This window comes from Ambystoma mexicanum, unplaced genomic scaffold, assembly GCF_040938575.1.
Source record: "Ambystoma mexicanum isolate Mex_15411 unplaced genomic scaffold, UKY_AmexF1_1 Mex_scaf157, whole genome shotgun sequence".
Classification (NCBI taxonomy): Eukaryota; Metazoa; Chordata; class Amphibia; order Caudata; family Ambystomatidae; genus Ambystoma; species Ambystoma mexicanum.
Genome location: NW_027182388.1, coordinates 19,211 through 45,711, shown reverse-complemented (window position 1 = coordinate 45,711; position 26,501 = coordinate 19,211). Strand labels below are relative to the sequence as shown.

At 47.4% G+C, this 26,501-nt stretch overlaps 1 protein-coding gene across 4 annotated transcripts in view; it reads left to right on the top strand.

Annotated features, from left to right (window-relative positions):
- The window catches only part of LOC138554389 (zinc finger protein 271-like), a 189,199-nt gene extending 162,937 nt beyond the window's left edge, over positions 1-26,262 (top strand). For 3 of the 4 annotated variants that reach the window (XM_069642580.1, XM_069642582.1, XM_069642581.1), the window contains one exon: positions 23,190-26,262. In XM_069642580.1, the coding sequence (XP_069498681.1) occupies positions 23,573-24,952 (1,380 nt within the window). In that variant the 5' untranslated portion in view covers positions 23,190-23,572 and the 3' untranslated portion in view covers positions 24,953-26,262. The remainder of the gene's footprint in view (positions 1-23,189) is intronic. The other variant, XM_069642583.1, reaches the window with a different exon arrangement.
- The last annotated feature ends 239 nt before the right edge of the window (positions 26,263-26,501 follow it).

The window sequence follows — 26,501 nt, the reverse complement described above, 5'->3', positions numbered from 1 at the left end:
CCACTTCGCTAAAAGCGCAGTCATTTATTGGTTTCACTCCTTTTTCACTACTGATGCACCGTTAACTGCTCTTACCAGTCCCAAAATGCCTTTCAAATCGGATGATGCTGCCCAGACTGCATGCAATGCCGTTAAACTAGCTTTTACCACGGTACCGGTATTGCAACATCCGGATCCCCTTCGATCTTTTGTTGTGGAAGCTGATGCCTCCAGCATGGCTTTGGGTGCGATCTTGTCACAGAAGTGTCCTGACACGGGGGAGACTCATCCAGTAGCCTACTATTCCCATAAACTGTCCCCCACTGAGAGGAACTATTCGGTGACAGACCGAAAACTTTTGGCTATTAAAGACGCCTTTACTGAATAGAGACATCATCTGATGGGGGCCCGTCACCCGGTCTCTGTATTCACGGACCACAGCAACCTTCTGGCCCTCAAATCTTTAAAGTGCATCAACACCATACAGGCCCTTTGGCACTTTATTTTCTTTATTTGGTTTTACCATTACCGATAGGCCAGCCGTATTGCATACCAAGGCTGACGCCCTCTCCCAGTTGGGTGAAATATTACCCTCTCATGTGGGAAATACAAGGATTCTGCTCCCACAACACGTGATTGTACTCCATGGTCCACGCTCCGAGAGACGTTGCAAAACTGGGTTCAACTGAACGCTGATCGTTTAGATGATCTAGACCTCTTTGTCAAATATGGTCTACCATACTTCCACGACCGGGTATACATGCCAGATGAAACAACGCGCCTATCTGCTCTACCGTGGTATCATGATGCCCTTCTCCCAGTACACCCCGGTAGGCAAAAAGCCTGGGGTTGTTGCGAAGGTGGTGTTGGTGGCCTACCATGTCCCGGGATGTTGCTGACTACTTGTGAACATGTTCGAAATGTGCTCAATGCAAAGGACAAACCTGTAAACCTATGAGCCTACTACACCCTCTTCCGGTTCCACACAAGCCCTGGTGCATGGTTTCAATGGATTTTATAGCCGAGTTCCCATCTCTACAGGGTCCAGATACCATCTCTGTGGTAGTGGACTACTTCACCAAGCTGGCCGTATTTGTTCTGTGTATTGGCCTGTTCACTGCTCATGTTTTAGCTGACTTATATGTGAAGAACGGGTTACGTTTCTTTGGCCTACAATCTACCAGAGGCTCTCAGTTTACCTCACATTTTTGGAAATCACTTACAACCTCCTTCGGCATCGACGATAGATACTCCAGTGCCTACCATCCCCAGACTGACGGCCAGACCAAGAGGCTAAATGCAACCCTCGCGCGCTATCGTCTATGCCTACAATAACAAGATAACTGTCTTTCTCTGTTGTGTACTGCTGAGTTTGCATATAACAACTTCATCGCCCTTTTTCGCTCTTTTTTGGGCAACATCCTAGGTCTATCCCATTGGATCCATTTCTTCCTTTTGAAAATGCCACAGTTAGCGCCTGTATCTATGACCTGTCACTCGCACATGCCAGCATTAGGACTCATTTAGAACAAGCGCAATCTCATGATAAGAAATACACAGACAATCATCGTGCCCTGCTCCTGATTATCAAGTTGGTTGTCCACCAAAAACGTATATATACCAGGGAAGCGTAAACTACTTCCTCAGTAAATCGGCCCCTATCCTATTCTTCATGTATTGAATCCTGTTGCTGTCTGTTTGGGACTACCGGCACACTGGCAGGGTTCACCCAGTGTTTCATTTGTCCTTATTAAAACCGTTTTCTCCTTTTGCCAGACTGCCCTTACGCCCGTCCCCCATTGACGTCCAGGGTTCTAATGAGTATGAGGTACGGGCAATTTTGGACACTAACGTTAAGAGGCAGAAATTACTGTTATGTGGATTGGAAGGGTTACTGTCCAGAGGGTAGATTCTGGGAACCAGTGGAAAAAATTCCTGCCCCTTTCTTGAGGCCAGTTTTCATGCATCCCGCGGGTTGATTCGACTTTTGAGGGAGGATACTGTCGTGGTTTGCAGAAGTCTGCAACCTCCTAAGCGTACTTCGCTTTGTAATTATCATTCTTTCGTTCCTGGCAATTGCCATGGCGTCTCTCACAATGCCAGGGATGCAGAAGGCGAGCCTGCTGTTGTGTGTTGTTATGGCAATGACGTTACACGTCAAGCCCGTCCCTCGATCTCCATTTTAAGTGCCCCAGTTTCATTCCCATTTGCTTCTGATTTCGTACCTTCCCCCATGAAGTTCCTTGGTCGGATTATCTACCTTCCTATGTTTTTGACCTCGGACTGCTTAAGGACTCCGCTGCTGCTTCCCTTCTGCACTTCTGCCTCCGGTTCTGCTGTTGCTGACCTCCGCCTGCACGGATTATCTTCCGGATGATACCTTACCTGATTACACGTTAGTCTCCAATCACGGCTTTCTCTAGGACTCTCTTTGGATTCAATTCTGTACTTCTATGCTCGCATGGTAATTGACCATGGCCTGCTATTCGGATTGCAATTGAGCTTCGTTTTCTCTACCAGGCAGTTTGTTTGTTTTGTGTTGTTTGTTGTTAACTGGAAATCTGTGTACCTTGAGAGAGGATCTCTACTATAAGTGGTTGCAGGACTTAATTACTTGGTATATGGATTTTGGACGCTATGCAGTACAATTACCAAGTACTTCAACGTTTGCGTTCGTGTGTCCTTGTTCCGTCAGGGCTAGCTCCAACTAAGTACTAACTCCTTCCTCAGTCTCCCTTCCCCTGGAATAATTCTTGCTGCCTTCCCAGTTCCTCCACACAATAACCTGTTGCCTTCAAATAAACAAGGTTGATGCAATTCTGAATTGCCTTAGTACTAATTGTTGTTCCCTTCTGTCAATTGTGGTAATTTATCCTTCTCTTTTTCCTACTCGCAGCTTGCTCTGTACTGGTAGTACCTTGCTCTTTCATTTGAATTACAGCGGTGCCTGTTAATCCTACGGGCAGCACGGTGTCTCAAAAGAAAGGTTGCCCTCTTTGAGTAGACCCTTATTGGGTTTACATCATTGTGGAAATATTGGCAAGAATTTCCCAGCCGGTACTCCTATCAAGGCAACCTGATGTCCTACATGTGAGTTTGTGACATACACATGACTTTGTGACATATAGTGGGAGAAAGACCTAGGTTTCACAATACGGTAGGTTTTTAAAACAGTTTGTGTCCACAATGGATTTCCTAGTGAGTGGTGGATGTACTTCTTTCCCGGTGGTGGTGTTGTATGGTGGGGTGAATGCTAAAAGGGTTATTAGGATCAGTGAATTTGTGGTTATGCTGGTCGACGGCAGTCTGTTCTTCGTTTGAGGTGTTTGCGCACTGCAGCTGGCTGCTAATGCTGGTTTGCAGGTGGAATTATGCCTTTGCAACCATCTCTTTGATTGCGGTTGCAGCAGGGAAATGTTGGCTGTTTTTAGGGAAATGGTTTGAGTTTGACACTGCACCCGGGAAATCAAGTGGCAACACTGCTGGTCCTTTTCCTTGAGCTCAGTGCGATGAATGAGCTAGGTGATGGGGCACAGTGCGCTTGTTTGGTTATATATGTCACTGAGTGATTGAGGGGGTAGTTGGTAGTTTAGGCTCGGTTTATGTTGGTGGGTGTCTGCTTCCCCTGCTGACACCTGCAGACACAGTCTGGAGCTGCCACTGTAGGAGCCGCCCATTGACTTGAGGGCCCTTAGACGCTAGGGCTGCAACGGGCAGAGGGCTGCCCTACTGTGATGCTGGAAATGCATCGGAGGGACGGGGCCTCTGCATCCTTGTCCTTTATTGCTTTATCATTTGTGTTCTGTCTTGATTTCCGCGCCGCCGGAGTTCATGTGGGACTCCTGGTGGTACAGCTCTCTTTTGGTTTGGTGAACAGACCCTTGGGATACCCTTATGGCGCACATGGGTTGGAGTACAACCCTTTACTCGTAGTGTATGTTTTTGGGCACCTGTGTGTGGCCCAAAGAGCAGGGTACGGGCTGGTGGCAGCTCTGTGCTGATTGACAGGTGCTCTGAGTATCCTGCACTTTGGGATACACAGGCCCTGTCATTGGAATCAGTGGATTCCTGATGGAGACAAGATGGCCCCTGTGTCCCCTTGCTTTCCATCGCCTGTCACCGTGTTTCCCGAAGTCCCGGGAAGCCCTGACTCTGTCCCTTCCCCCTGACTGGCTGTTGGGTGGAAGTTCCATATGTAAGTGTGGGAAGTCCAGGCCAGACCGGCTGGAGCCTTCCCAATGACTGTATGTTGTGGGTACACCCGTGGGGTGGGACCTGGGTGAATGGAGTGTGTGACGAATATGCATTTCCTCTGGTGGGTGTTTAATATCTGGTGTCTGACACAATGACTGAGACAGCCCTGCCCAAAACTGTGAAGGCGAGCGTCCCCAGATAGCACGATCCTCCCCACAATGAGAGACAATAATGGACTCTCCCAAGATGGGAATAAGGTTAAGACAAAGTGCGGGTGAGCTTAAATGGGAGTTTATCAATCAGAATAGGGCATGCAAAGGACTCTGCAAACTCCGAGAGCGCTCTGTCTGACAATAGCAAAGACAGGCGTATATATTTACAAAAAACGTCAGAAGAACCTACATACTATAGGGGGCACAAGTTCATGGGGATTGGATGGCGACAACTAACTAAAGGTGCCGCTGTGATGTGGTTTGCCGTGGTTGGTGGACGTCACTGGTTACCCTCGTGGGCCGGGCAGGTCAGCTTTGTTCATCCAGACGGTGTTGTTGTGCCTGCCGTGACCAGTGTCAGTGATGAACGTCTTTCCTGGCTTTCTGCCCTAAGGCCACGCACACCGCAGTCATTCAACATTGCAATATTATCTTCTCCGATAAATCTTCCAGTAGGTTATTCTACAGGTTAATGCAACACAGGAGGAATGCATCTAGAGTGGGGTCTTTTGGTGATACATCAATACATGGTTACCATCGTCTTGTTGGCCGGGTATCATAGGCCGCGAGGTTGGGTCTCAGGGCAAGGGACGAGCTGTCCGAGTTATCATGTCCCATTAGAAGTCATTATGAATGTGTTCCTGTAGTGTTGCTATAATATTGGGTGTCCTAATTTTACAGGGGCCATTAACCTAGGGTGAGCCGGTGGGTCGTGGAGCCTAAAAAAGGGTGCCTTCGGGCCTGCGTTTATAGCCGGGGTTTACTGCTGGGTTGTAAATAATTCAGGTGGCAGGCCGCGGCCCTGGGTGCTGCGGGGGGAATGTGAATGTTTGAAGCGGCTCCAGCTGAATTGGGGGAGGTGAAGCAGAGCAGCACAGGCCTCTGCTTTCCGTCTGGCAGGCTTCAATGGGGAGGAAGGGGGAATGGCCTTGGATATGCCCACAAAGGTATTTTCCTCGTGTGTTGCAGATTTAAGTGGAAGAGGCATAAACATTCATATAATATACAATACTCATTGAGTCTTTTCAAAGCTTATGTTTTCAACATTGTTAGTGCCTTTTACATGGCCATTTCAAATGCGTTACCTATATGTTAAGTATTTAACAACCACAATATTTTGTTACATTTCTATACATGCGCGGTAAGCGAGGTAGTAGTAAGGTTGGTGGAGCACGCAGGAACAACCGGCTAATGAGACTGATGGCAGTGACACATGGTGAGCTTGGACATACATACTGTGCCTTTTCGTGCACCATTTACATGAGCTCCCAATAGGGTTGTATTTGTCTTCCTTTGCACTCTAGCAGCATTAGTTCAGTTATGGCATGGGACCTTGGGGTGCAGTCTTCTCGGCGAAACATATAACATGAAAACCCCGGGACACTTTTACCATTTGCGCATAGCTACGGGGATGTGGGTACTTCAACCCGAATGCCATATAAGCACACATTCTGCCATCTTCATGGAGGTTACATGTTTTTAGTCACAAAGGTCATGGAGAGAAGAGTTTTATCACAGGTAGTTTGCTCATTAGTATTTGGGGGCTCTGCTTTTGTCAGGGGACCATTTTACAGTTCTTTTCCACCCCGGCCCTGCTGGCCGGGTCATGCTGGGAACAGCGATATACTGCGGAAGGTGAAATGTTAGTGTTTGCATCTAACACTAGCTCATGTCCGTCTGTTCGTGGGAACGGGCTCTCAGCGGATCTGCCAGGGAGCTGCGGCCTCAAGGACAAGTGAGACTCTTCGGGGTGGGGGCCGCGCTGTGGTGCACAGGGCTCAAACCATTTTGATTTCACAAAATGGTTTCCAGGGCCTAGCTAAATACAGCATGTTTGGTCAATGTCTTCAGCCAGTGGTCCACCCGCCACCTGGGCCCTAGTGGCAGGGGGAACCCCAGATGAGCCATGGACTTCACAGGAGGGAGAGGCTGCAGGGGAGGGGGGTCTTTTGGACCAATCCTCCCATACAACTGGTATGAATGCAGTGTGTAGTGTTGAATGGCTGGGTACTTGTCCCAATCCACATTCCTTGTTGTGAGTGTCTGAGAGGGAGAAGAATGGCCTGAATGCATTGTATGCCTGATTGGCTGACTGACTGCTAAATGCCCTTCTGAGTGATTGGCTGCCAGTGTGACCCGGCAGAGTGAATGGGAGATCAACAAGTATATCTGGGGGCCTCTCACTGCTAGAAATCGTTCAGAAGCTGAAAGTGAAACTGAAATCGAAGCTGAAGTTGATACTTGATGCTTAACCTTGAAGCCCTGCTGGAAGAGGAGAATTGTTGTTGCTCTGCTGTGATCCAAAGAGAGGACATGGTAAGGAGACCTCTTCCCGAGCTATGAGGGACCATCGTGCACCGCTAACCTTTGTCGAAGCGCCCTGGCAGTCAGCCTACAAAAGACTGTCAACCGGAGACGTGGACCGCCGCGGAATCGCGAAGAGAATCCCCATCCATCCTCCGCCAACCGTGCTCTATTGCCTAAGAACACTTTGAATCAAGGACTCCTTTGTTCATCACCGCTGACCGCTTTCCTCCTGCCAGAGAAAGTCAATGACGCCGACAAACGAGGAGAATCCGCTGGTGGGTTTCCTGCCACCCGAAGACCTCAAAGACACCAGAGAAGACCCAGAAGCCAGCTGTGGTCACGTCCCGATCGCAGACACCGACAACCCGAAACCCTTACTGGGCCAAAGTTCTTCATTGACTCGTTGCGGCAACAAACTATCGTCGTCGAGGTGCACCTCATGCCTCTTCTTCACAGAACGTTCACAAGCCTTCGTCAATGAGCACCGCAATGATCGAAGCTGCTCCCTCAACAACAACGTTCGCCTTTTCTTCATTCAGGAATCCCGACGACCCATGGCTCCTGCCTTTTTAAAGGGAGTTCACTTGAGAAGTGCCCGATGACGACCCGAACTCTACAACACCTGGTACATTGAAGTTGTAGAACTATTAGAAAGACACAAGACTATATTAAGCATATCTGGACTGGGCTTGCCAATACGCTTTATATTACAGGTTTCCCAGTGGAGGGATCCTCGCACAGAACGGTCTCATGGTAGTGGGATAGACTGTTCTGCCATTGCTTGATTTAACCTTTCGTTCTTTCTGTGTCCATCGTTGATTCATCTTGCCATCTGATTCGTATGTCATTTGATCTGTTAGCAGTTGATGCATTTCAAGGGAATCGATAGTTAAGGGTCGTACCACATAAACTTGTATATATTTGCCATTATAGTATTACCAGCGTACAAAGTGTGTTATTGTGATTGTGTACATAATGTGAACCTTATTTATATAAAGATCTGTGTTTTCACTAACAGTGTACAGACATTCCTTTGTGGGTGCTTGGGGACTACACTGTACTTAAGAACCAGCCTGCATCACCTCCTGAGAGCTGAAGCCTTTGATTGCTCGACTACGTTACCATATAGAAAATTGTGGCTAGAGTCCTCTATGCCTCTCCTCTGCCATATAGTGAGCAGGAGTACAGACACCCCCCTCTGGTCCTTTAAACCTAGCACTAGGATACTAATGCAATCTTCTAGACCAATCAGGGGAGGGGGCGGGACACGAGGCAGGGAAACAACACGGAAGGGCAGGCAGGAGGAAGCTCACACAGCGCCGAGGAGGAGATAAAAATCAAAGGCAAAACACAGTTTACAAATTAAGGTTGGGGTGCAGCGGGTCAAACCTCAGGTTTGGCATGCTACCTCTTGAGCAAAAGCCCTAGAAACCCTAGGCTTCAAACACTATGTCAGCAACCCCACCCACTTCAAAGGCCACACATTGGACTGGATTGCTGACCTTAACTGCAGGATCTCAGTCATTTCCAATGCACCTTGTCCTTGGTCAGTTCACCACATTATCCTCAGCTCTATTGCGCATCAAAATAAACGCAAGATCCCTTCCCTGCCTCTGTTCCCTTTAGTGAGCTTACGTGAACTCACTAAAGGGAACGTTCTGCAACTGCTGGACTCGCCTAACCTTAAACTGTCAAATCACCCCAACATCCTTGCCAACCTCTACACCGACATGCTAGCCACAGCTGTGGATACGATTGCCCCTATAGCGTCATGCAGAGCCAAACTTGTCAGACATTCTAACACTTGGTTCACCCCAGACTTGTTTAGAACTCAGGAACAATAAACGCTTTGCCAAAGCAACATGGCTTAAAAATCCATCTGACGCTACAAGAACAGAGTACCACAAAACCTCCAAAACCCACAAACTAGCGATCATCATAGCTAGTGAAATGTTTACCATCTTTAGGGAATTGGAAAGTCTGTTCCCCACCCCACCAGCCCCCCTCTTAATCACCAAGAACAAGGCCTGGTGCACCAACATTCAGGCAGCAGTGCTGAACAAAATCGCTATGTTAAACAAAATAACTCGGAGCCACCAACAAACCTCTCACCCACAGGTTAGTGACCCACACCAAGCCGGGTCCTCAGTCAAAGGGGATTCCACAGTTTCAATTTAAAGAAGCAACATGAATTGAAGTCCAATCCATCCTTTCACAGTCTTAAACCCTCAAGGTGCAAAGGAGATGTCTGCTCAGCCTCCATTATCAAGGCATCCACTGAAGCCCTGACCCCATTCATAAATGCTGCCTCCTCCACAGGCCTTGTACCCTCTAGCCTCAAGGAAGCGTTGGTGCGCCCGCTTCTAAGAAAAACCCACATTACATTCCACTAACTCTAACAACTACAGGCCTATTACCACAGTGCCTTTCCCATTGAAAACACTTGAGAGAGCAGCCTTCCTAGAAACTAACAACATACTGGGAATGAGGCAATCATGTTTTCGCCCGGGCCACGGCACTGAATCTGCGCTGTTGGATCTAAAAAACCAAGTGGACGAGATTAGGGACTCCGGTAAGCCGACCTCCCTCCTCCTTTTAGAGTCATCAGCGGCCTTCGACCTAGTGGATCATGAAAATCCTCTGGCACCATATCAGGACCGTGGCAAACTTCTCATCCAAAGCCACAGCCTGGATTGCCTCCTTCCTACAAGGACGAGTCATGATAGTATTTGCAGATATCACTAGTGCCGCTCCCACCCCTATCGGCAGCAGAGTTCACAAGGCTTGTGCATGTCCCCTACATTATATAACATGTTCCCCAGACCTCTCTTCGATATCCTTAACTCCATAGCCTTCACCAACTATGCCGATGACCCACAAATTCTGCTCCCGCTCAATGGCAACTATGTGGATGACTCCAGCTCTCTCAATGCCACATATGCCGCCATCCAGGCCGGGATGGTAGCAAACCCCACTGTCTAAATGGAGAGAAGAGTGAAATTCTACTGGTCGGCTCCCCCGCAGTGCTTGAGAATCTCAATGACTAATATTCTACCTTCAACATCAACGATGCAGAGACATTGCGATCCCAGTCTCTGCATCCGTCAAGACTCTAGGGGTCTCTCTAGACTCCACACTCTCTATGTCCCATCAAGTATGCACCATAGCCTCTTAGGCAGCCTATACAATGAAATTGCTGAACGCCACCAAACCCTTTTTAACCACAGATTGTTGCCTCACTATCACCCGGGCAGTCGTTGCCTCGAGCCTGGACGACTGTAATGCCCTCTTTGTTGGAACCTCCTCAAAAAATATCCTGAAGTTAGAAGTAATTGATTGATATTTTATTTCTATCGCGCTCATACACAAGTGTTTCAGAGCGCGACAAGGCAAGGGAGGGGAACAGGGGAGAACAAAACAGCGATCTTACTAGACCCAGTGACATTGAGAACGCGCAAGTGCATGGGAGATGGGGGAGGGGAAAAGTGCATGGAAGGGGGAGAGGTGGAAAGTGCGAAGCAGAGGAGAAACAGATAAATAACAATAAATAAATAATAAAGGCAACAAACAGTGTTAATGCAGCCGGCAATTTGCAAGTGCTAGATTTAAGGCAGCAGACAGGGTAGGTCTGATAAGTGCAGGAAGAAAAAGGGGGGGCTATATGGGTACAGATACAGGCCCCAGTGCAAGGGATGGCCCATAGGCAGTGCGGGAGGGTGGCAGGATGAGCAGGTACCTGGGCCCAAAAGACAGAGGGTGGCCAGGTGCACGGTGCCAAGAGAGAACAGATCAGCAGGGGAGAGGGGGAGCGAAGGCAGAAGAAAAGAGGATGGTCTTGAGGTGCTTCCGGAACCGGAGATGGTTCTCCTCAAGTTTTAGAGTGGCAGGGAGGCTGTTCCAGAGGGAGGCTCCAGCCGAAGACAGAGATCTACCCCCAGCTCGTTTCTTAGAAAAACGACTGACCCTGAGTGAGTTGGAGGTAGAGGAGCGAAGAGCTCGAGAGGGGAGCCATTTGCGGAGGGATAGCTGAAGGTATTTTGGATCCATGCCCCAGAAAGCCTTGTGGACAATACAGAGGGTTTTGAATTTGATCCTTGCATCCACTGGGAGCCAGTGGAGAGATTTCAGAGCTGGAGAGATATGATCCCAGGGCTTGAGGCCAAGGACAAGTCTCGCAGTCCTGTTCTGGATTATTTGCAGAGGGCGGAGAGTAGAGGCGGGTAGAGTTAGATAGAGGCTGTTACAATAGTCCTAGCTAGAGGGAACCAGAGCTTGAGATACCATGAGCTTCTGGGGGAAGGAGAGGAAAGGCAGAGTACCTCTGAGGAGGTGCTGTCAGAAATGTGACTTTTTAGAGACCTCTGAGATGTGGGCGGAGAAGGAAAGAGTGGAGTCAAAGATGACCCCGAGGTTCTTAGCCTCACAGGTGGGGGTAGGAGGAGGGCCAATGGAGGCCGGCCAGAGAGTGAGGGGAAAGGATGGTGAAGGTGTACCAATGAGGAGGATCTCCGTCTTGCTGGCATTCAGACAAAGATCATTGGCGGGACACCAATCTTGAATGGCAGTTAGGCAATCAGAGATGAGAGGGGGAGAGGAGGTGGCCAAGGGCAGCCTGAAAATTAGTTGAGTGTCGTCAGCGTAGCACTGGAAATTTGAGCAGAAAATAATGCGCTCCAAGCAGCACGCTGCATTCCCAAGAGAAATCCTATCCCTGCGACTAGGAGATGGGTACACTAGCTACCGATTAAGAAATAGTCTTCAAAACCATGTCCATTACCCACAAATGCTATTCCAACTCTGCACCCCCTACCTGTCCAGAACATAATAAGAGTCTGGCAGAGTCTGAGGAATGACCAGTACCTCTACTATTTCCATTGTGTGGGAGTGACTTTGCTGCTTCAAAACCTGCCTCTCCCCGCGGAGCGGGCGCGGAGTCTGGCAGAGTCTGAAGAGTCCGAGGAAGTCCGTGGAAGTCGGGACTCTCCTCTTGGCTCCTGGCTCACCTGTTTCCTTGTTCCATCTCTGCATCATCGTCTGCTGAAATGATGCGAACAAACGTTATTACGGTGCCCGTGAAAGGATTGACTGTGGGCGCTTCTGTGAAGACCAGAGCCCAAAGAAAGCGTGCTCGTGACCCGGTATGCCCCGATTCGGAACGTTTGTGGCTTTCAGCGGAGTCCTCAGAGGCGCCCCTAACACCGGCTGCCGTCCTCGATGATCGTGTCCAGCTTCCGAATGAGGGGGGGCTTTCGCTGCAGCCGGCTTCAAACTCGCCCTGTGTAGCCATCAAAACCACAGTAAGTGTATGTGTGGCTGCCTCCTCGCGAGTGGACTTTGCATGTTCTGAGCCTAGGGGAGGGGTGGCAGGGAGCATGCGGGGTGAGGCTGTAGTCGATCCACATGAGAGACACTTTACATCGGATTCGGTTCCCGCTCAGTCCGGCCCAGCCCAGCCGACTTCAACACACTCTCCTTTAAACTGTTTTCCGTTCCAAAGTACACATGATGCGTCACCTAATAAGTGCACCAGTTCACACTGTGCACCAACAATCCCGGCGGTCATAGCCAACCCGGCCATAGTCAACTTGGCCATAGTACATGGCCTTCATGAACTTCCTTCTTGTACTTCACAAAATGACAGCTGCTCACTGCGACAAGATCCCGTCTTAACCCAAACGCCCTCATGTTCGCTCACCAGCGTGACGACTGGTGTTCAAGCGTGCCTCACGACTTCAGGTACTAGTGACATTGTATGCCCCTCTATACAAAAAGAAACCAGTAGTAGTTCCCCACGCACAAGATTCTACAGTGCATATGAGAAACTGGTACCTTCACCGGAACTGCCACTAAGTACGTCGCATGAAGCAGGCTCCTATAATGCCGTTTTCACATACAATGAAGTGGACGAACCGGCATATAGTGTGGGTATTGAGCCACTTACCCGTGCCTCTTTTGCTAACACTGAGGTGGAGAGGGTATCTACCCTCCAAGTGAAGGACTCTAATAACCGTAGAAACTCCTTGGAAGTCGTCAACAAGTTGCTAACAGATCTTAAGCACCTGAACAAAAGCAGAGCGAATAACTCGGCAATAAAAGACTTCTTGCCGGGTGCCACAGCCTCAGCGGGAGGGTCTTCTAATCTTGTGGCTGGTTGTTCCTCACCTGCACCGTCTGGCAAAAATCCCCTGCAGAGTTCCCCTACGCATAAAATGGAGGAAAGAGGAAGAAGAAGTCGCTCTAGTTTTTCACCGAGCATTCATTGCTCACAGAGACATCTTCCTAAATTGGGAAGGGTCGACTCTAACACACTGCAAAACCAACCATCGACCACTCTGCATCAATGTGTGGATGGGCCTTCAATTGTGGAGACACGTTCTGACTATATGTCAGATTCATCCTCCTCTGACTCATCACTTATGGAGCGCCCATTCCCAAAAATCAGACGCCTCCCCGTGAGCAAAAGGCGACACACCGGTCTCACTATGGACAGTACTGGCAATGAACACCCTATACCAAGTTTGAAAGATCTCCAAGCCACCATTATGTCATCAACTACAATAGCCGTGGCTCCATTCTTGAAAATGTACGAACATTTGCACGACAGTCTGAAAGACCTGACAGCTCTAATTCTTAGTATGAATACAAAGATCTCTGAGATGGGGAATACCCAGACGATCCTAATGAATACATCACTGAGCACTAATAAACAGGTGGAAATGGCGCTGGGGGCTTTAATGGACAGCAACAAAAACGCCTTTTTGGACAGAAAACTACTGGCTGAAGTGGCGAAACAGGCTTTGAATCTTTTTCAACAAAAAGTTGATAACTGCGGTCAGAGTGGAGTAGCTGAAGAGGGAGGGATTCTGACCTCTCGAACCACAAACAACCCTGTATTTTGCTCTCCCGTTCGGATACCTCTAGCCTCATGTGCTCAGATTGCGGCGGCCACTGCTTCAGAACTGGAAAGAAATAAAGACATAATGGCGTGTTCTGAAAAATATGCTCCCATTGATTGTCAGGAACAATCCACGCTGCCGCCTGAGACTGCTCCATGTCTTGCAGGATCACAAATGACCGACCATCTCCCTTCCATCTGTGACTCAAACATACCTCTGTCGACTAACTGCCAGGATATCTTCCTGGAAACCCAAGCTGCTGATAATTTGGCTCTTTTGGATCCTCAAATGGCTGTCCCTTCCGACCAAAATCGTGGCTTGGGCTTAGATGTGGTGGGGCCCGTTTCTGCACAAAAACAAGGTCATGATGGTGCCTCAGCAGTGTATGACATATTCAAGCTTTCCAAGACTAATTCCGTCACAAGTTCGGGTGACGGAAACTGCAGAGGCCATGAACTAAAAAAATCAAAAAACATGCCTATGAAAAAAAGGAACCGTCGTAACGATTCCAGGAAATTCTTGAGAAACCTGAAAACTGTGAATGTAATTATTAACGAAACTAACCTGAAAAATAAAAATGTCATACCTGATCCCCAGTCAAATGACGATGCCACCGAGTTGGTCCAGTCCATTGAACCCATAATCGACTTATGTGGCATATCTGAGGAGTTGTTGAACACGTCTGTGTACGAGGATGCAGTGGCTGAGGAATTGGCTGGGGCTGAAGAATTTAATACTTCATCTGTCAGCCTCCCTGAATCGACCCAGTTGATTGACAACACACCTGTTCCCCCGATTGCAGCATGCCCGCAAATGAACAACCAGGCTGGGCCAGGGTCCAATCTATCTGGCCTAAATAACATTCCCCTTCATGCGCCACTCCAAAAGGCAACCAGAGTTGTATCACTGTGCGAAGTAAGTGGGCCAATCATCACCTCAACGGTTGATATGGTTTTTGGTTCCAAACCGTTCATGACGCTAGATGAAAAACGTCATAAGAGGTGTGATCACTCTAACAAAAGCCTTCGCAAAACGGAAGATTTAGGGGCCCAAGTTGCTGTTGATCCTTGTAGCAACTCATCATCGTTGGAGGTCGTGAAGCACGACTTAACACGCCTTTACCCTAGGGACTCTGTCCCGATTAGGTTGTCACAGTCTAAGGTTAACGGATTACCGCAAATTAGAGCTCCATTAAAAAAGTACCTTACAAATGCTCCCTCCAAGAACTTGCATTTGAAAAATGATTCATCTTACCATCAAGTACTCTTGGAACGAATTGATTCTGCAGACGACCTAATAATGAATCGCCATAATGTCCTGTGGACATGCCATCTGGTACCAAGTCTCAGGGCAATTGAATCTGGTGACTTGAAAATTGTTGAATTTTTTGAAGAAACCAAGAATGGCGCAGTCATCTTGCATGTCCAGTCTAAGCTCATAGTTGACACTTTGCTCCAAGCTGGCCCGGTGTTACTATCTCTCGGTTTTGACATTTCTTTAGCCCCTATACGTGTTCCAACTGAGGTCTTGGAATGATGTTGTGAACCTGGCAGAGGACGGAAGTGCCTATAAAAATCCTTCAGCACGCCCGAGTGAGCGTGGCTCCTCAGCCTTCCATCAAAGCACTCTCTCTCCAACACAGAACACTCGGAAGTCTTTGAGTGGAACCTCCAGCCACAATAACATAAAAATAACAATACAAGGAGCTAGCCAAGCGCATCGGTTTGCAGATCTGCCTGAGACTGACATGCCATCTAGGGCGAATGGAAATGATTGGTCCTGGGTTGCTGAAACCCTAAATAACACCACGTCATGTTAACGCCAAGCCTTCAAACGACATGACATAACCAAAAAATTACACATTGGGATCCTGGAACACCAGGGGCTTTAGTCATTTGTTCAATTCCACCTGGGCCGACGAGTTAGATCTCATCTGTCTACAAGAGACATGGCTATGTGAAAAACCAATTCTGGAGGCTTTTGAAATCGCCCACACTTCAGCCATTAAACAGACTAGGGGTAGACCTATGTCGGGTCTCCTGGTAGCCGTCAGGATTAACTCAGGGCTTCGGATTCTGAACTCAATTGACATCTCTCCTTATATCCAAGTGACTACGATTGGTGATGGAAGCCCCGCTATCGGCCCGGCAACCAACCTCTGTATTTTCAATCTTTACTGGAACCATGGGGCAACCAGAGCAAAAAACTTCATAGACGAAGTCACTAAGACCATAGATGAGCTCACGGAATCTGGCCAGCTACATGACTTGATCATTTGCGGCGACCTTAACATCGATTGCCTTAGTCATTTAAACGCACCAGGGCTCAAGAAGAATGCTAACTCCGTAGAACTCCATCTGAAAACTCAGTGGTGTCTGGAAATGGAGGTGCTTGATTTGGTGATGCTGAATGGCCAAACCCTGGGCGATATTCCCGCAGCCCCAACTTAGAGACGAGGGGATTCTAGCTCTACCTTAGATTACATCTTTGTATCCAATAGGATTCACATGAGAACGACCGGCTTGTCTGTTCAAACAATGAAGCACAGTGACCATGATATGGTGGTCTTGTCATTTGTGGCAAACGGCAGAACGCACCAGGATCGCTGGGCTTTTTCAGTGAGAACAGGAGCCGGAAGGATTCGGCTAAATCTAGATTCTACCGAGTTGGGCCACATTTTGACGAGTTACCAGCTGTCCGAATCCTTGGAATACAACCATCTCTTAATCCAATACCAAGAACTCAGAACTCTCACGGGAAACAGCCTATTTATATCGAAACATAAATTTGACCTCCAGGTGCAACAACGGAAACGCCTTCTACGCTGGCAGTTAAGAACGGCCCGCAAACAAATGCCTACTGTTGCCATTGGTCTTGCAAAAAAATTCAAACAAGGCTATAAGAACTGGCTTAAATCTCACAAGTGCATCATGATGCGAAATGACGCAGAGCTTATGCTATCAAAAATGAAGAGCTCCAACTCTGCTGACTACTGGAGATTGATAAACGATAATCTTGCTCCACAACATGCTCTTCAGGCAAACCTGGTCTCTGAGTCTGAGTGGGTATGCTTCTACGCTGACCTCTTCAGTAAAACCAATGAGGTCGACGTATGGACCCCTCGTGTCCTGTCACACTGGGACCTAGTATTCGAGCACAAGGACATTCTTAGAGTCATCAAGAATCTGAATAACTCAAGAGCCCCTGGTCCAGATGGCTTAACTAATTTTACGCTCAAACTTCAGCCAGAAGCATGGACCACATTTTGTGAGCTGCTGTTCAACAGGATTGTCAAATGCTGCGAGACCCCTTCATCGTGGAAATCTGCAGTGATCATACCCATCTTCAAAAAAGGCGACCGTCGCAACCCAAAGAACTATAGACCAATTGCACTTCTTGATGTGCTGGGTAAGGTCTATGCCACTCTTTTACAACAAAAATTGATGGACTGGTCCACACATTGCAACCAGGTGGACCCCAGACAAACTGGTTTTGTTAAAGGGTTGGGCTGCGGTGTTAACCCTCTAATACTGAACTTACTGAAAATGGAAGCACTGCGATCAAACTCCAAAATCTATCTCGCACTGGTTGACTTGTCCCAGGCGTTCGACAGTATAAATAGAGATTTGCTGGTCTAAACTGACCAAATGGAACTGTCCTGAAAGTCTACTGTCCGCTATCCACGAACTTCATATGAACACGACCGTTAGAGTTCGCTTGGACCAAAAGGGTAACCTATCTTCACCCATTAACACCTCTCGAGGTGTCAAGCAAGGCTGCCCTCTTGCGGCAATTATATTTAACCTGTTTATATCTGATATCAAAGATGTTTTCAATGGACTACGCACTTTCCCACCCAAACTTCACGGCTCACATGTAGACTACCTAGTCTACGCAGATGACATCATTCTGATGGACTCAACTCCCATAGGTTTACAGCGGAAACTCGCTGCCGTGGAAAAATACCTAACTGACAACGGGCTGGTTATTAACAGAGGGAAATGTGAAGCCATCGTTTTTGAAAGACTGCAAGGTTTCAAACCTAATGGGCAGAAATTTAAATGGTATGTGAATAAAGAACCCATTGGGCACGTACTTAACACCAGATATTTGGGAATGCAACTAAGTGCGAGTAGAAATGACGCACCTTGGGTGGACGCAGCCAAGAAAAAATGCCGACAATTGGCATGCCAAGCAGTCCTGATTAATAAAAAATTTGGGAAATTCTCTCTAAGACCAACGATAACCTTTTTCCAGCAGAAGGTGGTACCCTCATTGATTTACGCCGGTGAAAACGCTTTTGGTTGTGGGTCCGAAGTGTGGAGCTCTTTGGAAAGCATTTTTTGGTCCAGGGTTCTCCATTTGCCTAAAGGCACCTCTACTGTTTGTGCCAGATATGAGCTTGGGTACATCTCAATGCAAGCGAGAGTTACTTGGAATCTGTTAAGTGTCTTTAGGAAACTAAATTCAAGCAATCCAACTCCCCAGATGGAGATCCTTCACAGTCTAGAACTCGCCAAAGCCCCCTCAATCTTATTCCAATGGAATAAGTTATGTCATGACGTGCTCAGCTCCTATGACATCACGACGCAATTGTTGCTCGAGAATCCTGATGCTGCAAAACTAAAGCTTTGGAGAAATGATTGGATTTACACCTGTACCCAAAGAGCTGCTTCTAAATCTATGCTTGAAGCGCCGGCCGAGGCAAGAGCCTATGGCTGGGTCCCGCCCTATCTGTCGTGCTTCCCGGACCAGTGGTCTCGTGCCTCCTATTTGCAGTTTAGGCTGAATGCCATGCCAACCAAGGAACGCCTTTGCTACTGGTCCCAATCTACGGACCTGGACCTCATGTGTCGGTTCTGCTCCACCAACAAGGAAACACTTAAACATTTGATTTTAGTATGTCCCGAGTTGGAGAGCGAAAGAAATAACATCTTTAGCCCAATAACAACGAACTTTCAATTCCTAACTCGAGACGACTGGTGGAGAGCCCTGTTTGATGGGTCAAACAGAGTGGTGTTGTACGCATTAGTTTCTTTTCTTCGAGTCGTAAAAGACCGCTTATACACCGTCCCGGTGGAGCAACCCGCTGGGACATCCTGAGGTCTGTATTGGACGCTGCTGTTAACAGTAAAAGTCCGGGGTAATAGCGGATGATTTGTGAGCTTTCATTAATTTGGATTGTATGTTAATTTTTCTCTTTTTAAAGGTTTGTAATAAAACCATTAAAAAATTAAAAAAAATAAAAATAAGAGCCTACTCTACCAGACCAACCAGAACACCATATGCCTACCATATTGTGCAACCCAAATTCAGATTTGCAGAAGCAGGGTGCATCAGCTTCCCGTACATTGCAGCAAAACAGTGGAATGCCCTGCCACCCTCCCTGAGAGCCGAACCGTCCTACTGGATGTTCCTGAAAACTATATTTCAATAAACTGTATTACAACACTGTACATATGCTCATCTGATGTTGCTGAATTGTGAGTAACTGGTTATAACAGCACCTCAATGCCTGCGGGCTGCTGCACGCTTTATACGTGAAAATGAATACGATCTCTAGAATATCTGTTGTGCACAAACTTTCCTATCCTTCCATGCTAGTGCATTTCTGCTTTCATCTCTTCTCTTTTTCGATCTTGATTATTGCTTTGCCTTTCTGATTGGTCATCTCGTCTCTCAACGTACTGCCACCTGTTCTGTTTGTAACCCTGCTATTCTTCTTCTGTACTCCTCATACTCTTGTTCCTCCAGCACTGCCTCTTCTCTACCAATCGCTCTCCTGTCTTCTCTCTCACTTTCTCGCTTTTGTACATAAACGTTCTCATGGCTTTGCTCCATATTATCTTTCCTTGTTGGTCACTCTTTTATTCTCCTACACATGCTCCTCAGTCCTACTTTTTACACTTCCTATCTGTGCTCAGCCACCTAGAGCCCCTTCTTGATTTCACTCTTGCGCGCATCTCGCCCTTAAGCAATGGAACCATCTTCCACTATCCATTCATTCCTCTCCTTCATCTCTTGTGGACCGTGTTAAATGCCCATTTCTTCTCACTTATTTCTAACAACTCATTAACTGCCTGCTTTCTTCGGTTCCATGTGGTAAAATCGTGGCAAAAAATTGCTGTTTACACAAATAATTGCAGCAAAACGGCTTTGGTTTTGACGCCGCAATACATGTAAAGGATGTAGGGTCACCCCCGCAACCCTCAGACCCATTATACCATTTAAGGGGAGCAGGGGACACCCCTGCAACCCCTGCTCCCCCTAAAAATGGTATAATGCGGTACACCTTTACCGGGTCAAACCACAGCATTTTTGCTGCAATTTTTTGTAAAGGTGACATTTTTGCCCCGATTTAATTACTGCATACCCTTTCTTCTTCTGATTGTATTTCTTTAGCCACTATGTGTGCCATTTTGTTCCGTCTTATGTTTAGCGCTTTAAGAAAGCGCTTCATAAATATCAATGATAGATATGGCATTTATAACGTGCCTATTCAAGGTGTAACGAGGCAAGGGAGGGGAAACAAAGGGAGGACAAGACAGTGATCTTACTAGGCCAAGTGACATTGAGATTGTGCAAGTGAAGGGGAGAGGGAAGGGGAAAAGTGCGAGGGGGAGCAAGTACAGGATACAGAAAACAAGAAGTACGGCCACCAGATGGCAGTGCAAGGGTTGAGTGCAGACAACGAGAGTCCGATAAGTGCAGGTAAAGGGACTGTAGGGTTACAGATACAAGTGCAAGGGTGCAACTGGGTTGGCAGGGACCTGGGCCCGAAGTTCAGAGAGTGGCCAGGTGACCAGTGCAGTATCAGACAGGAGATCAGCAGGGAAGAGGGAAGGCAGAAGCATTGAGCTGCTTCCGGAACCGGAGGTGGTTATGCTTAATTTTCAGAGAGGCAGGGAGGCTGTTCTAGAGTGAGGTATCGGCCGTAAAGGGAGGGGATTCCCACCAACTCGTTGCTTGGAGAAGTACCTGACCCTCAAGGAGTTGGAGGTGGAGGAGTGAAGAGCTTGAGTAGGAAGATATTTTAGAAGAGAGAGTTTGCGGTATTGCAGACTCAGGCCCCAGAAGGCCTTGTGAACAATGCAAAGGGTCTTGAACGTGATTCTTGCAGCCACTGGGTGCCAATGGAGAGATTTTAGAGCTGGAGAGATACGATCCCTGGGCTTGCGGACAAGGACAAGTCTCGCAGTCCTGTTCTGGATGAGTTGCAGAGGGCGGAGAGTAGAAGCGGGCAGATTTAGAAAGAGGCTGTTGCAGGAGTCAATCCTTGAGAGAAGCAGAGCTCTGGAGACGGAGAGCTTCTTGGGGAAGCCGGGGAAAGGAAGAATACCTCTGAGGAGGTGCAGCTGGTAGTTGGACTTCTTAGAGACGTCCGAGATGTGAGGAGAGAAGGAGAGGGTGCAGTTGAAGATGAGCGCGAGGTTCTTAGCCTCACAGGTGGGAGCAGGAAGAGGGCCAACAGAGGCCGGCCAGAGAGTGGCAGGAAAAGAAGGTGCAGGTGTGCTGATGAGGAGGATCTCCGTCTTACTGGCATTCAGGCAGAGATCATTGGCGGCACACCACTCCTGGATTGCAGATCGACAATCCGGGATGACAGAAGAGGAAGCAGAGGGGAGCCTGAAAACGGAGCTGGGTGTCATTCGCATAGCACTGAAAGTTGGAGGAGAGAGCAGCAATGCGGTGGGCGAGAGGAGCCAGGTATTGGTTGAACAGCCAGGCAGTGAGGTTAGACCGCTGGGGAATACCACAGGTAGCGATAGAGGAGAGGAAGGACCCAAGTTGGACCTGGGAGGGTCGATCAGAGAGGAACGAGGTCAGCCAAGCCAGGGCCTGATCAGTGATACCCAGGTTATCACGCAGACGATTGAGCAGGATTTCATGGTTGACTGTGTCAAAGGCAGAAGAGAGATAGAGTAGGATGAGGACAGAGGGAAGATTAGCATCAAGGTTAGAGAGCAAGTCTTCACGGATGTTCAGGAGAGCAGTTTCCGTACTTCTGGCAGCTCTGAAGCCAGACTGATGGTCATGGAGACAGCCAACAGATTCAGTGTGAAGATTAAGCAGGGAGATGGCCAGCTTTTCCAGGAGTTTACCCAGGAAAGCACTGAAAAACAAATATTTTCAAAGTGGACCCTACTTCTGAGCTTTGGTGCTAAGGGGTAATTCCCACATTGGATTGAACACCTCTTTTTACCGCTAGGCAGGAAAATGGGAATGAGGTGCAAATTAAGCGTCCAATGGTGCTAACTCAATGAGTCCAATGCAATAAAACAGTAAAAGCAACATGTGAGGAGAAATGCATTTTACCATCTGGAGACTAATAAACCGGTACCGTGTACTGCACTATTGATGGGTGCATGTCTGCCATAACATCTGTGTGCCTAAAAGCACACACTTCCCAGGCCTCTAAAAAGAAGAACACTTGCCTAAGATCTGCTCCGGTTTAAAACAGATTGATACCAATTGGCAGTTATCTAGCGATGGCACTCGCCACTCGCCACAGCACCTCTCGGTAAACGTACCACAAAGAGACGAAGCACAGAGTGCTCCTCATCCAGAGTCTTCATGCCAGCCCTGCTGTCCTTCATCTAAACGAAGGAGACTAAAGGAAACCACCATTTTCCCCTCTCAATGCGAGCACAGCGCGACAGGGTCAGAGCCGAGCATGCCAGAGGACAGCAGGGACACTTCTTAACCGGGGGTAGACGACCTACCGGCATTGCTAGAGCCTGACCTACCCCAGACATGGAGAGTGGGTGTTGAGAGTGACCACAGTCCCTGACTCTGGTGTGAAAGCATTGATACCCCTGCCCCTTCTACGATGCCTACACTGAAAGGCAGAGGTCTTCTCTCTGCTCTGTGCTCATCCTCCTTCACCTGTTCACTACTGCAGAATACGGCAGAACAGATAATCTCTGTATTTCCCTCCCGTCTCAGATGTACGTCTTACTGTTTGTCTGTCTATCGTGTTCCTGTCTCTGCGCCCCGAGGCTCGCGAGCTACCGGCGTACTACAAATATTAAATAAATAAAATAAAATAAATAAATGAAATGTCAAGATTCCACCCCTCTTTCACACATCCATGTCCCTATCTGCCCCATTCAAAGTGGCTTTTAGTTGCTCCAAAACCCAGTGATTTTCTGGTGGATACAAAGTGTCTGCCTCTTTCCATGGTATGTCTGAGGGTGCAATCATTTGTCTTTTGTGTAACACTTCATTGTTAAGAACAGGAATGAAGATGATGGTTGTGGAGGTAATGATGTTAGCATAATCTTCACTACTCCTGGATCTAATCTTCCTCTTCACAGTATTTACTCCCAACTCTCCTACCCTGAAGAACAGATTGCTCACCCTTGTTTTCAGGCAGTGTCTGTCGTGGCCGGTGGAGAGTCGTAGATGCTTGGTGACAAGGGCAGGGCAATACATTTGGGAATAGACTCCTATGGGAAGTGGGTCACCTTGTATGTTCAGTCCTGTGATGTTGAAGAGTAGTATTATGAAAAGTGAAGATTACTGGTAAAAAATCAGTGCACTTCCTGCTGAGTGTGCAATGCTAAGAAATAATATCTGAAACCTTTGTTTCTTTCAACAGCGAGTAGAGCCATCACTGAAACTAAGGGTATGGAAATGAACATGGGATGATGAGATATGCAGAGGAATAAGGGACGCACTACAGAAGATGGTCAGTGCCATTCCACAGAACCTTCAATGAAAGCGCCATCCTCACGGAGAGACCAGTGCCCGGCACATCTATACGGATCCATACGTATTGAAAGGAATTTTTCTGAAGTGTTCATGGGATGTTCTTTACTCACAGGTCCAGTCCAATCAAACGCATAGGAGGGTAGCTCGGGGACAACATGTTTGGCTTGGAAGCAAGAAAATCGGAGCAACATCTGTTCGAATTCTGCCCTGCGCTTGGAGACTGGTCTCAGGCATTAAGCACGTAATAAAAGATTAAATAATTAATCTCACATGGCAGAGAAACCCGATAAGTGTACAGAGTGTAAGAAAAGTTTCACACAGATCCCACATATGCAAACGCATCAGAGGATCCATACCGGCGAAAAGCCCTATGAGTGCAGAGAGTGCAACAAAAGGTTCAGGCAGTCCTCAAACCTGAGAAGGCATCTCATGATCCACACTGGAGAGAAGCCCTACAAGTGCACAGAATGCAAGAAAAGCTTCAGTGATTCCACAGCGCTCAGCAGCCATCAAAGGACCCATACTGGGGAGAAGCCCTACAAGTGCACAGAGTGCAAGAAAAGCTTCGGTGATTCCACAGCGCTCAGCAGCCATCAAAGGACCCATACTGGGGAGAAGCCCTTCAAGTGTACAGTGTGCAAGGAAAGCTTCAGCAATTCCTCAACTCTGAGAATCCATCAAAGGACTCACACTGGGGAGAAGCCTTACAAGTGCACAGAGTGCATGAAAAGCTTCAGTAATTCGTCACACCTGAGAAGCCATCTCATGATCCACACTGGAGAGAAGCCCTACAAGTGCACAGAATGCAAGAAAAGCTTCAGTCATTCCTCAAACTTGAGACGTCATCTCATGATCCACACTGGAGAGAAGCCCTACAAGTGCACAGAATGCAAGAAAAGCTTCAGTCATTTCTCAAACTTGAGAAGTCATCTCATGATCCACACTGGAGAGAAGCCCTTCAAGTGTACAGTGTGCAAGAAAAGCTTCAGCGATTCCTCAACTCTGAGAATCCATCAAAGGACTCATACTGGGGAGAAGCCTTACAAGTGCACAGAGTGCATGAAAAGCTTCAGTAATTCGTCACACCTGAGAAGCCATCTCATGATCCACACTGGAGAGAAGCCCTACAAGTGCACAGAGTGCAAGAAAAGCTTCAGTGATTTCAAAGCGCTCAGCAGCCATCAAAGGACACATACTGGGGAGAAGCCCTACTTGTGTACAGAGTGCAAGCAAAGCTTCAGTCGTTCCTCAGATCTGAGAATCCATCTCATGTTCCACACTGGCGAGAAGCCTTACAAGTGCACTGAGTGCAAGAAAAGCTTCAGTCGTTCCTCAGAGCTGAGAATCCACCAGAGGACCCATACCGGGGAGAAGCCCTATGAGTGCACAGAGTGCAAGAAAAGGTTCAGTCAATCCTCACACCTGACCAGCCATCAAAGGATCCATACTGGGGTGAAGCCCTATGAGTGCCCAGAGTGCAACAAATGCTTCAGTGTTTCCACAGCGCTGAGCAGGCATCAGAGGACCCATACTGGGGTGAAGCCCCACAAGTGCACCGAGCGCAAGGAAAGCTTGAGCAGCTCCTCAGCTCTGATTATGCATCAGAAGATCCATTCTTTGAAAAAGACTGGAGGCCCACCTGGTGTTTAGGAGATCTTTGAAGACCCTACTGTTGCCATAGTTACCACGTGGAGAGATGTTGTGAATGTGATCCTCTCCGTGATTAGCGCTGAGAAGCCCTTAGGTCAACACGAATGGTATAACTAAATAATACACTCTGAGAAAAATAAACAAGTACTGCATGAGTGCTGAGAGACACACAATATGGAATAAAAGAGATACAATCACAGTAACATTCAGGACTCAGCAGCAGGATATGAATCAGGCAATTACATTTTTTGTTGGAATTTTAAAAGCATAAAAATCACTTGAATACTGCACAACAAAAGTCATTATTAATAGTCAAATGGCATCACTGCTTAGAGTAGGAAAACAAAATACAATCTCACCCTCTTGGAAACACAGAGCAGAGGTGGTTTTAAAGCCTCTCTAAAAGACATAACAACCAAAGTCCTGAGAAAGATTAAGGAAAAAGCCAAGGAGGATCCAGCTTAACAGGGAAGCTTGAAACTGTCTGAGGAAAAAGCAGGAGAGTCAACACGGGGCACCTACGGAGGCAGAGACTGGTAAGGCAGTGGGGCGAGAAAGCTGCTAGCCAGGCATAAAATAAAAAAATCACTTGTCCCCTTAATTAGCTGTACAGTAACCCAAGCAAACAGTCCAGTGCTGTGTTCTGCCAAACATGTCAAAAATGCAAGCGTTTTCCTCATTTAAAGCATTATGGGGTTGTAGTCGCTATTTTGGAAATGGGTCCCTGTGGAAACTGGCACTACTGTAGTAGGTGGACTCAAAAGACCTATTGGTCGATACAGGTGTACTATCAACTCTACTTTAATGTTCTTTATTTCTCGTTCCTTTTGCATGGCTTTAATGTTTCTGATCTTTTTGTTTTCAGTCCGTTATAAGCACCAAAAGAAGAATTGTTGTTCGAAACGTGCATGGTACATAACCCTTAGCTGGTCTGTCTATAAAGTAGTCATTGTTTGCAGAATGTAATACATATTTTGGCTCGATATAGTGATTATCAATCAAGTCACACTTATTTTGGATAGAAAACATAAAACCATCACAAATGCATTATATTTCACATGCCGAACTATCAAATAATATATTTTAAAAAAAACAAGATCTTACAAATACAATTTAGAAATTAGCACCAGTACATGGGTTTCCACAATCCACTTGATGTTTAACCATCAGCATACAGTGTTCTTTGTTTCCTAATCTCACTCAACATCACATGCTAATTGATCACAACAATTCTCATAATGCGCCATGCAAAAATAGCTACAAAACAAATGAAAATCAAATTGCATTAAATAAAAGAAAGTTAAAAACCATTGTCTAATATATATAACATGAAATCAATCCATGAATTCAGTAAGGTGGGACGAATCCCAGGATATCGTCCCTGCTTCCATAGGCAGAGCCCCTTCCCATGGGGTCAGGGATGTGAGGCCACTGCCCAGTGGTCCTCCTGATGGTGGTACTCAGCAGGTGAATCTCATGGTAGGGGCCTCTCCCCCTTGTGGGACTGGGGATGATTATTAGGGAAGAACGCCATTACTTGTACGACCAG